Source organism: Temnothorax curvispinosus, unplaced genomic scaffold (genome assembly GCF_003070985.1).
Source record: "Temnothorax curvispinosus isolate PA1 unplaced genomic scaffold, ASM307098v1 QBEX01000261.1, whole genome shotgun sequence".
In the NCBI taxonomy this organism is placed as follows: Eukaryota; Metazoa; Arthropoda; class Insecta; order Hymenoptera; family Formicidae; genus Temnothorax; species Temnothorax curvispinosus.
The window spans coordinates 37,658-49,400 of record NW_020210041.1 but is presented as its reverse complement, the minus strand read 5'-3'; the positions used below and the strand labels follow the sequence as shown (position 1 = coordinate 49,400).

The 11,743-nt window shown below is 36.5% G+C and overlaps 4 protein-coding genes across 5 annotated transcripts; 2 read left to right on the top strand and 2 right to left on the bottom strand.

Annotated features, from left to right (window-relative positions):
- Positions 1-4: 4 nt before the first annotated feature.
- Positions 5-1,944, top strand: LOC112452019 (IST1 homolog; the record flags this gene model as incomplete). The annotated part of the gene is made up of 5 exons (XM_025012008.1): positions 5-228; positions 444-888; positions 1,044-1,184; positions 1,291-1,347; positions 1,511-1,944. Coding segments are annotated over 5 exons (1,047 nt in total), but the record flags the coding sequence as incomplete, so codon positions are not given.
- Positions 1,945-2,043: 99 nt separating this feature from the next.
- LOC112452042 (general odorant-binding protein 71) lies at positions 2,044-4,092 on the bottom strand. Of its 2 annotated transcripts, none has more exons than XM_025012051.1 (6): positions 3,948-4,092; positions 3,471-3,703; positions 3,134-3,338; positions 2,633-2,668; positions 2,364-2,558; positions 2,044-2,138 (listed from the first exon to the last, which is right to left on the bottom strand). In XM_025012051.1, exons 1-6 carry the CDS (start codon positions 4,011-4,013, stop codon positions 2,115-2,117), a joined length of 759 nt encoding a protein of 252 aa, XP_024867819.1. In that variant the 5' UTR covers positions 4,014-4,092; the 3' UTR covers positions 2,044-2,114. The 2 variants fall into 2 exon arrangements, with proteins under 2 accessions (XP_024867819.1, XP_024867829.1); XM_025012061.1 differs by having other exon boundaries at positions 3,471-3,643.
- Positions 4,093-4,201: 109 nt separating this feature from the next.
- Positions 4,202-5,467, top strand: LOC112452054. Its single transcript, XM_025012069.1, has 3 exons — positions 4,202-4,417; positions 4,939-5,162; positions 5,283-5,467. The coding sequence occupies exons 1-3, from the start codon at positions 4,400-4,402 to the stop codon at positions 5,452-5,454; spliced, it is 414 nt and encodes a 137-aa protein (XP_024867837.1). The 5' UTR covers positions 4,202-4,399; the 3' UTR covers positions 5,455-5,467.
- A 912-nt stretch (positions 5,468-6,379) lies between these two features.
- LOC112452036 (1-acyl-sn-glycerol-3-phosphate acyltransferase gamma-like) lies at positions 6,380-11,172 on the bottom strand. The gene is made up of 7 exons (XM_025012044.1): positions 10,265-11,172; positions 8,737-8,981; positions 8,469-8,641; positions 8,194-8,355; positions 7,703-8,041; positions 7,077-7,296; positions 6,380-6,776 (listed from the first exon to the last, which is right to left on the bottom strand). The coding sequence occupies exons 2-7, from the start codon at positions 8,915-8,917 to the stop codon at positions 6,688-6,690; spliced, it is 1,164 nt and encodes a 387-aa protein (XP_024867812.1). The 5' UTR covers positions 8,918-8,981; positions 10,265-11,172; the 3' UTR covers positions 6,380-6,687.
- Positions 11,173-11,743: the final 571 nt, after the last annotated feature.

The window sequence follows — 11,743 nt, the reverse complement described above, 5'->3', positions numbered from 1 at the left end:
TTTGCGTCTAGCGATCAACCGGTTGAAATTGCTGGAAAAGAAGAAAACAGAACTGGCACAGAAGGCGCGCCGTGAGATCGCTGATTTCATTGCCGCTGGCAAAACGGAGCGTGCTAAAATCAGAGTGGAGTACATCATTCGTGAGGACTACATGGTGGAGGCAATGGAGTTGCTGGAGATGTACTGTGATCTGCTGCTGGCACGTTTTGGTCTCATTCAGCAAATGAAGTCAGTATCGTTACTCTTATGGATCAGCAATATGACATATACGTTCCATTTTTTGCTTACACTTTCTCCACGACAGACTCTGATAAACAAAACTGGTCAATAATTCATTAGTTAAAATAATTAACAACGAGTATTTTAATTATCTATTAAAGTTATTGTCATTCATATGTATACAATTTCAATTTATATTACTTTGCTGTTTATTATCTTTTCAGAAGCCTCGACGAAGGTCTGGCGGAAGCTATATCAACCATTCTCTGGGCGGCTCCTCGCATCCAGACGGACGTGCAGGAAATCAAAGTGATAGCGGACATCTTGACGTCTAAATATGGTAAACAATACATGGAAGCGTGCCGGGAGGAGGCAATTCAAACCATATCGGAGAAGCTGAAGCACAAAATGAGCGTGCAGTCGCCATCAAAATTGCTTGTGGAAAAATATCTAATAGAAATTGCCAAGAATTACAACGTGGAATATGAGCCGGATCCGCAAGTAATGGCAGAAGGTCAGGATGCGATGTTAATAGACATAGGAGCCAATGGTGGGGAATCGAGGAACAATCTGGACACAGCCAGCGGAGGAGGAATACCTCATCCGCCTGGCTTCATAGGTTTTCCACAGGCACCTATGTTACCTGATCCTGGATTCCACTCGAGCGTGGTAATTTAAATCTCTTTTGTTTAATAAAAGACATAAAAAAACGCTAATGTAGTTTTTATAAATTTTAATTGACAAGTTCAATTTACGAAATTGTCCAATAATCAGTTTCTAGCCAATTTAACCATTAAATCATTAAGGCTATCACAATGTTCTAGGATTCGGAGAAAGATAGTTCTTCCTTAGGATTCGTATCTCCAATGTCTCCACCCTCTACTGAGAAAGATCAGAATACTCCTTTCAATCCCACTGCATTTTCGTATAACATACCCCTGGATAATGCCAACTCGAACAAACCTGTAAGTAACTTGTATTTATTACTAAAATAGTATTATATTTTTTATTAGCAATAACAATAATAATAAAACAGTTTTCTTGTAATAATTCGAAAAAATAATTAATTAGGAAGAAGATTTACCACCGCCATATCGGCCTGACTTTCCGCCTGATTTAAATAAACAGGTAAAGCCATAAGAGATTCTTATCTTTCTAATTTTTGCGGAATAATTATTAAAATGATTAAAATAAATATAATAAAGACGATATTCGATATTCTAAAGTACGAAAATGTTCTTGAAAAATTCTATCAAATTATAAAACATGCACAATTATTTTCCACATATAGTCAGATGAGAAACCAAAACCCCAGCCAAGGTCTAAAATGCCGATGAACAACTACCAACTTCCGGATCTGCCAGCAGTGCCGACAGAGAACAATGATTCGCCCACTAATCCATCCGTGAATGACGACATTGATTTTGACGACTTGATGAAACGATTCGAGGACCTGAAGAAGAGGAAGTAACGATCGACGGATATACAAGCAATATTTGAAACGCATCGTTTTCATTTATTACTTTAGCGTTGCAAAACGGTGTTGTATTTAGTAGTGCCTTCTGCAAAAAGAGAAGGTCTGGGAAAGGTAGGCTATTATATGCTTTTGCAGTGAAGAAAATGAAAATGTATAGTTTACTCTATCCGAGGATCAAGTACATATAAATTGTTATAATATTAATTAATGTACGTGTTAATTTAATATATATCTTTTTATGATTATTATATGTGCTTCACAATGTTCAATAAGTGTATATAATATCTAAGTCACATTTTTACAATGATTGATTCTTCCTATTCCTTATTTTTTTCTCATTTCATAGAAAGTATATATCAGCTAGTCAATTATTATTATTATTATATATATATAAGACGTCTGTGTGCATACAGAGTTATTAATCATCCCAATCTTCGCATCTCTGCAAAAAAATGATTATGTCAATTACAAAGAATATTATAATTTGTGAAATTTATTCTCATAGAATTTTTTTATTTCTAATCCTTTGCTTTGCTAACTGGAGAAAATTTCAATTATTACATGCAGATTTAAACTTATATTTTAAAATGTATTCTATGAAAGAAAGAGAAATCCTCTAAAATGCCCATATCTGTTTAAACGATTCTATATAAATTTGTATACATACTTCCTTTCCTTTATCAACCAAACAAGCCAAGAGATTTTCCGAGAAATAACATTTGTTCTGCCTCATATCCGAGCCCAAATAATGAAAACATTCTATAACAGCTTCCTCTATAAAGTCCTGTAGTTCTGGATTGTGTATGTTACGAGTCATGAACTGGATGATCGAGACTTGCTCGGGAAATCCCCTTTGATCCACCTAATAAAGCCGGAATCGAAAAAATCAATCACTAGCTGCGATCTATTAAATTTTGAAACAGTCTATGTATTTACCAGATTTAATTCGTTGAAGAAACACTGGGTGACGCACTATAAGTTCAAATAATATTTCGTTAATATAAATTATTATTAGACACACTCTATATACACAATATAAAAAACGCATAGGATATATTGGTCCACAAAACAGATTTATCCCATTACGATAAAAAGACATAATCATGAGTTACAATAACTTGGAAACTAACAGAAAAGAATATTGTAGCGTAATACTTATTATTGCTATATAGAGACATTTTTCGTCATTATAATTCTTTAATTTTCGTAAGATTATTATTAGACACACTCTATATACATAATATAAAAAGAGACAAAAAATTCTAGTCACTGTGCTACAGGTGATAATTGCAATTCTCTTATTTTATATTTTTTTATTTATTTTGATTTGTCATTTTTTTAATACAAATTCAATACTTCGAGAGAACAATATATTTATACGTTACATTTGGAGATCTATTGATCTTCTATTTTGATCACTATATATATATATCTTACGTCTTGTTCTTGTTGCTTGCCGTAGTTATCAGAATTGTCATTATTATACGTCTGGTCGTAGCTTGATCTGCCAGTTCCATCGGAATAACTAAAATCACGATTATTGCTACCACGAGAAGGATATCGAGCACTTCTCCAGTTCCCATTTGTGTAATCGACGGAATAGCGCCGATTGTTACCGTTTCTCTGATCATTCCCGCGATTCCTTAATTATTATATTGATATTAATTATTCATATTAATGGTGTAAGTAATGATAATGTATATTATTATTATTATTGATATTTAATCTTATCAATTCTTCGTGGACACGAATATTCTATATCTTGTTTTGTTACCGATTCTCATTAGGATCCTTCCAAGACTGCCTGTTATAGTACGTTCTGCCGTTATTCATAGAGAACCTTGTACCAAACAAATCTACGCTCGAGGAGTCATCGCTGTCTTCGTCTTCATTTGACGAAGAATCGTTGCTATAATCATCATCAGATGTGGATCGCTTCTTGCAAATCTGTATAATTTTCTGGTATTGATTGTTCGCCTGCTGAACTCCTGTTCTGCATTTTAATGACTATATACACATAGAAAAACTTACTAAACCAAAGAATTGATTATTGCATATGTATATTCTTAAATACAAACAATATTTTTAAGTATGCACATACATATATATAATATATATAATTTTTTTTATATATGTATACACACACACATAAAATATACTGATAATAAATCATAAATAAATTCAGCACTTTTCTTTTTTAGAATTTGAGTAAAAATTTTACATAACTAACAGATCTCTTTCAGTTACTTACATTCGCTGATTCTATCAGCGACAAGCAAAGGCATAGAACAACGAGAATCACTCTGCAGGTCACCATCTCGTGCGGACTCTATACTTCCGAATAAACTTCCTCATTTTTTTCCATACGTATTTATTCAATAGCACTAAGAATGCTTGTATCATCGGTGAGACAAGTTGATAGACAATAATTGTTGCAAAACAAAAAATATTGTTCCATACGTCCGGACGGAGACACGCTCGACTACTCCCTTATGCAATTCTTCTGATTACTGATCGAATTACCGTGACTATATTGTTACGGGTGAGTCCTTTGTGAGGGAAAATCATTGGATTGTCAGAGAAGAGAGAGAAAAAGAGACAAAAAGGAAAGAATTCAATCGTGGAGAAAGTGAGAGTTTCGTGAAGGCATGACAATTTCGAGCGATCAGTTCTCCATCAATTGTTCATCGAAGAAGATATACGATGTATAGCAAGTGCTTTGTAAGTATCTGTGTTATCGTCATAAGTACACACTCTAGAAAAAAAAATCCGTCTTTTGATGAAAGATGATTTAGTCGTACGTTTTTTCAAAATAAAAATGTACGCATATGGGAGTTGAGAATATATGGGGCAAATCGAGGAAAGCAACAGACCGCGAAGATGTGAAAGTGTTTCATTTTCGCTGTTAGATTTTGCTGAGTAATTGTACAAATATTGTTATTCGATCATTTGTTATCATTATTCGATGCAAAACTAACAACCGAATAAGACAAATTCGTAAATAAACGAAAATCTTTCGTAGTATCCCGCGTTCTTAGCTTGCGTTACGTATTGTTTTTAAATCCATTCTTCGTTCAGTCTGTCTCCGTTTCATTTTTCTTATTGCCCTTATTATATCCTCATCTCCAAACACAAATTTCCTCGATTCTCAATAGAGATCAGATTATTAGTATCTAGAACAGAATTATAAGAAGTTATAATTCTCTATATTTTTAATTATTATTTATACTTTTCTTTCGTAGCTTCTTTTAAAACTTTTCTCACTCGCGATTACGTTGCCAATACATGAAGATAGTACAAACGGAAAAGTCGTACCGCCATACCCAAGCAATATTTCGACAATTTATCCCGCTATGATATCTAAGAGGGCAGCGGATCGATCGTCAGACGGAAGTCGAGTAGATTTTCAAATAAGGAATCATCAGGGACCAGGAACATATATATTCGGTTTTGATACTGGACATGGGTAAACATACATCGCTCTACCATTATATTATAATTATATTAATTGCCGCTTAACGAGAGTTTCATAAAAATTTTCGAGGAAATAATGACTGAAAAGATTGATACGTCATTTGCATCGCAGAAAAAATCGACAGTACAAAATGGAAGAGCGCCGTCGAGACGGAAGCGTCAAAGGTCGATATGGCTTTTACGATGCGAAGGGAAAACTCAGAGTTGTCAGCTACATCGCGGGCCCCGCTGGTGGTTATCAAGAACGCCATCACGAAACCATCGCTTATAAACCTGAAACTTAACGTATCTCTGTCTCTCTCTCTCTCTCTCAGTTACCTTTCTATCAAATAAAATTAACGATTCATGTATATATCGAACACTTTGCACTCATTAAAAAGTAACAATTACCGAAATAGGTTTTAAGTTATGCAGACTATATCGGATATATGATATTTGACAAATATGTGTTTGTATTGGTGCAACTACAATGTCAGGTTTTAAAAGTGAAGAGTCCATTATTTTCAATAAATACATAATTTATTCAAATTTTATTTAAATTAACATGTGTTTTTAAATTATAATTTTATTATTCGCAGATTTTTACTTTCGAAAGACATTGAACAGTCTTAAGTTCTGTGTATCGCTCAGTATGGTTGAATCATCATTGGACTGTGCACCTCGTTACTGTGCCATTCTCCCCAAATATGACGTATATATTTCGCGTAACTGAATAGTAAAACAGGCAAGTTCGATTTCATGTAACATAATTGTCCGAACACCCTGATTTTCCATGTTTTACTTTAGAATACACTTATCAATAAGATAACTGTAGATAAGTGATCACTGTTTTATATTCTCAATTTTAACTCAGAAAGAGTGAAAGAATACATTATGTACCTGACTTACAATTTAACACTGACTACGAGCTCTTTTCATAAATATTAAAATTCGACATTTTGGCTACACCAATCAAAATACAATCCGTGTAATCCGGGATTGGAAGAAGACACAGAGTGTCCGAGGCATTTTGTATAAATAACCGCTGCCGACGATTGGGATTAAACCGTTTATTTAACAATAACAATTACTATATAAGAAAAAAATGTCAATGCAAAAAAAAGATGTAAACGTCATATAATATATAATACCATGTATATATATAGGTATTTTTGTGTATGTGTGTGTGTGTGTGTGTGTGTGTGTGTATATATATATATATATATATATATATATACATACATACACACATATATATTCTTACGTGTTAGTTTGTGTACGTGTTAGTTTGTGTGTATATGTGTTACATATCTAATCCATACAGAGAACGCATTTGTCGCACGCGCGCTCGCGCGCACTGAATGGATTACACAAGAGTATAAATCAAATGTATACGTAGATATCTGCCGTCTTTCTCCGTAATCTTTTTTCTTCTCGCTCTCTTCGCGCCTATAAAATCGCACGATAACCCGTTCCAATTCTTGCTTTGACACTTCTATTTTACGGGAGTCATCTCTCGTAAAGCAATTGCTTTGAAATTATTTGTCCTTTTTCGTGTCCGCCGCACCATACGACGAACCCTTGCTTATCTCCGACATTCCGAGGGTTTTGTACATTAGCAAATAAACTGTAATTCAATTTGCTTTCATGAGGATGACATAGCGTTTAAAATGAAAATTGAGATATCTTCTGTGACTTAAGGGTATTGCGCATAAAATAAAAAGGAACGTAAGCACTAGAGCAGCAGCCAAATCGGTCTTAAAAAGCCGAATTCAATTCGCTATGTTTGCTACATCCAGAATTTAATTAAAATATAACTTTTAATATATTATAATGATTACTATTTATCGATTGAAGAAGGTGAATGACATGATAACTAATAGTTGTAGATAATATAATGTAAAAAAGGTGAGAGGATACTACTTACATACAAAGATAACCCCGACCCCGATGGTAATGCCAAAAATCGAGCCGGATAGAAGGAGCCTCACTAGATAATATAGCATTGGTACAAGGACAACTATCGCCCAGCAAATGGTGTTAATAAGGGAATAGTATCTTCTCTTTAGCCTGAAAGAGTCTGTCCTAGGCACCCCGCTCTTGGCAAAAAAATCGCCGGTTTCATAGAAGCTCTCCGTCATACGATCCTACCAGGCAAAGATTTCGTCTAGCATTACCGCGTTATAACAATACATTGTCGCGTCAGAGCGAACCAAAATCGCTTAACAGAGATCAATTCTCGCGTACTATTCTGCTCGATGCAATCGTGAACTTGTAAGCTCTTCGTTCTAATGCGCAAAGAAACAATCCAGATTTCTGTGATGCACTTCTTAAAAATACTCAAATTGGACAATGTGTAAACTTAAGCAGGTCAATTACATTACATATGGATTCTATCCTTGTGAAATAGAAGACTACTCAAAGCTCCTAATTCGGATTAAGCATTTCTACTTAAACTCGAAAAACATTACCAGTTACAAAATTATACTTCTACCAAAATAGTACGATCTTTTTCATTGGATGCAAAAAGAAATACAAACTTGATAACGCTACCTTTTGCTGATACAGTTTCTGTAACCATTCAGCAGCAGCTTCGTCTCCCTCCGGAACCTCCTCGATGGGAATTCTTTTAGCATACATATGTCCCTCCAGCCGTTTCCCGAAGAGAAGATTCCTCATAGTCGGCTTCACGGGATCAGACGGCTTGAACGCTATCTGAATGTCGTAGATGGCCGTCGCTTTGCCTCTCATGTGCGGAATGCTGGCGGTAAAGCCCTTTGTGCGTGGGGTTAAATGATATTTTAATACTGGCAGACCTTTTTCGATAGCGAACTTCTGACTGGCTTCCAGCTTTTTCAGCGTAAAGCGTGTACCCTCGGGATAGAGCAGCAACTATAATCAATCATTTACAACTTAAAATCGTTTTTATAGCTATATAGCTATTTCTAGCAGTAAATGTTATCGAACTTTGGAATTATTCACTCCGGATTAACTAATACGCTCGTGTTTAGATAAAGAAACAAGAAATTGAAAGATATACTCACCCACATTGTGTCAGGATACTCAACGAGCTCCTTGATTTGAGTTTTGATGTTCTCCTTGTCTTTCTCCCAACTCCTCTCGAGGAAAATACTCTCAGCGAATTTCCACGCCCATCCCAGCGTAGGAATATACTGTATCGACTTCTTAGCATAAGCTTTACAATTCTAAAAAATATATTCTTTCAAAATAAATGTTCTCATTGTACCTATATATACATATGTATCTTCAGATTCATTTTTTTTCTGCTTTTAGAAATTTATTCTTAGAAGTTACGTACACCTAGTAATCTCACGCGATCGCATAACAGCCAACCTATCAACCAATCGGTTTCGTAACTGTGATTCATCAGGAGGTAGCCGTGCTCATTACCGAAATATTTATCAAAGTCCTTTTTATCTATGTACAATATTAGGTCCGATCCTGCCCACCATTCTGCCATGAATACTAATTCTGGGGAAAGTAAAAGTTTAGATTTTAGCGTGTTAAATTGAATTTTTTTCTTGGAAATAAAACAGGAGCTGTAATACGAAACGAGGCATACTTACGACAGTAAAAGGAGTAGCAGAGGTAATAATTAATCTTGCGATAGAGGTATTTGGAAAATGGCCTCAGTCCAAGATATAAAACGCATTGGAAGAAATTTATTATCAAGCCAGATGTAAAAAATGTGATGGCGAACATAAGGTGTATCACCAACCATTGCTTCACAGAGGTCAGCATTCCCATGGTGATAAGCGAATAAAACTAGACCGTACGTTTTATGGAAAACATAAATATTTGGTTTCTCTGCCTGTAACAGAAATGAACCAACAGGTATTTAAAAACGAAAAAGAGATAAAATTACTTATACAGAAAAATTTCCATTTTTTCCTACAACTCAATTAAAACAATTGTCATTGTATCCATAATTGTCGCCATAAAAGATAAGAGAATTTCAAAATTATGTTTATATCATGTGTGTATGTGTGTGACACTAGACAGCTACGTGTGCAAGTATTTACGCCAAACAAACTTGCCTGAGAGTAAAAGAAATAATTGTAGCGTTGCTATGTACAATTTTCTGATCGCTGAATGCTGTTATATATACAGTGGCAAATAAACTGCATTAGTGTCAATTGGCTCATTAATCAAACTGATTGGGGGAGGGGAGCAAATAACGTGATAAAAAACAATCTCTTTATATAAATCATATGAAAAATATGTAAACACAAGCAACAACAAGTTAAATATGCTAAAAGAGGAGTATTACATGGGCAGCAAGTTTTTATACAACGGTTGATTTGTTTTCTTAAATAAACAAGCTGAAAAAATTTTCTTTACAGGCTTACGCTACAGGCTATACAAGAACGTTAAGCTGTTGTCAATGTTTCTATACTTGTGTAAGTCATCCAGTAAAAATGAAATAGATAAATCTGTAAAACATTTCGTAGCGATTCGTAACGTTTTAGCTTCTACGAAGTTTAAACTCTTCTTTCCCAGGAGCATGTAAATTCTTTAACCTGCAGAGTTTTTCATCGTGCGAGATCCGTTACATAACAAATATTGCGTTAACTTGACAAGTGCTAACGAGAGAACCTGAAAAAATATAAAGACAGCCGGCGGCTATCGTTATAACATTATATAATACTATTTACAAGAGTCTTCTCCAAGGAATCCAGTATACATCGTAACTACTTAAAACCGACGCAGACCTGGGCATTGACCTGGAAACGACTCTGTCGACGTCTAGAAAGTTAACAAACATCGAAGGTGCTTACATACATACCGAGTTGATTAGTAACAGAAGTAAAACAAAATCGGACACGTGCGTTATCGTTGTTAATTTTTACAGAGCGCAGAGTTGCGCGCAATGTGTGCGGCGTGCGTCGTGCGTCACGGTCTCGTCCACGACCTCGTTATTCGTTTATTGCAATTCACGCAAAATGCGCGGATTGAAAGAGAGACCGTGGAGGATGTTCGTCGCGACCTCGAGCCACGACGCAAACCCACGTGTATCTCCATCTTCTCCTTCTCCCCCGGACCCGGAGGAGAATCTTTCGCGCGGGGCGCGAACTCGAGATCGGGGGGTCTTACCTCAATTCGGCATCCCTGACGAGAGGAAGTGGTGCGAGCGTGTGTGCGCGAGGGGAAGGAGAACGGATTAACCGTGCGGTGCGGGTGCCAGGTGTCAGAAGACGCGGTGGCCCGAGGGATCAAAGTGCGAAGTTCCAAAGTTCACTGACGGTGCGTTGACGGTGCGCTTTTGTGCGTGCCTACGGCGTCCTCGTCGCTCCGTGCGTGACGACTCCGTGCCTCTCATCGGATCGGGGGGAGAAATCAGGACGCCTCCATCACTCCATGCCGTGCGCGCGCGGACACACGAGCGACGACGACGATACACGGCCCCCCTGAAGCGAGGAGCAAGTCAGCCGGTCCTCTCGTCCGCGGGTTAGGGATGGTATAGCGGGGGAACGTGACGATGGAAACTGCGAGTATACTGCGACCTGCGACACGGCGGAGTCACGATCTCTGTCACGCGACACGATTGTGTCAACGCCTACGCGCGGCTCGCGCCGTCCGTCATATCTCGAATAAGCTAGAAATTAGAAATGCAACAATGCAACAATGCGACCGGGAATTGTATATTTTGTGTCGTGGGCGCGTGACGTGCGCCGAATGCCGATAAGGATCGGGACGAACGTCATTGAACGTGCGGGTGCGCGCGTCCGTTCGACGTTCGACGCGCTTTCGGCGTTTTCCACTGCTTTTCACGCGAACGTATTTACGTGTATGTATGTGCGTATAGCGTGTGCGTAAACAATGCGCACGTAGCTTTTGGGTTGGGTGTATACATATATAGGATGTCGAAATATATGCAGGATAACTCTCTCCGTATCGGAAATTTTTGAAAAAGAAATTTTTTAATTAGTTTTTTAAAATATTATTAACGCGGTTGAATGAAGGTCTTTTTATCATCAGATCGTGAAGCTTATTTTTTGTATAAAACATTGTTTGATATATCTTTAATACTTTTCGAGATATATCGAGAAAAGGATGCAAGAATAAACCGCTCGATACTTGATACAATATGAAGGGTATGCATATGGTTTTTACATCTTTTAGAATTTTTCTGAGCCGCAATTGAACATTTCTAAATTCGTTTATTTATCCCCCTCCCTCCACTTCTCCCTCACTTACAGGTGTGTAAAGTTTTACGTGCACGCTCTTTTACTATTATATCCCTTTAAAAATTTAATATAACTATAACATATTTTTATTATGCAGATTATTATTTAATTTTTATATAGTGTTTTATATGACACATAGAAAAAAATAAACTAAAGAGCTATTCTGTCGATTGAACTAATCGTTTATTAATTAAATTAATTAGAATTTGACCAAAGCGTTTAATTTGATCACCAACAAAATATGCTGGGTCGATGTTTTTTTGCTGAACTTCTTGCACGTGGGAATAAAAAAAACGAAAACCAAACGGTGCAAGAGGTTCAGCTAAAAAGAATATTAAAGAATGATCGTCAACGCTGGGCAAATTATTGTAATTATCAATGGGGC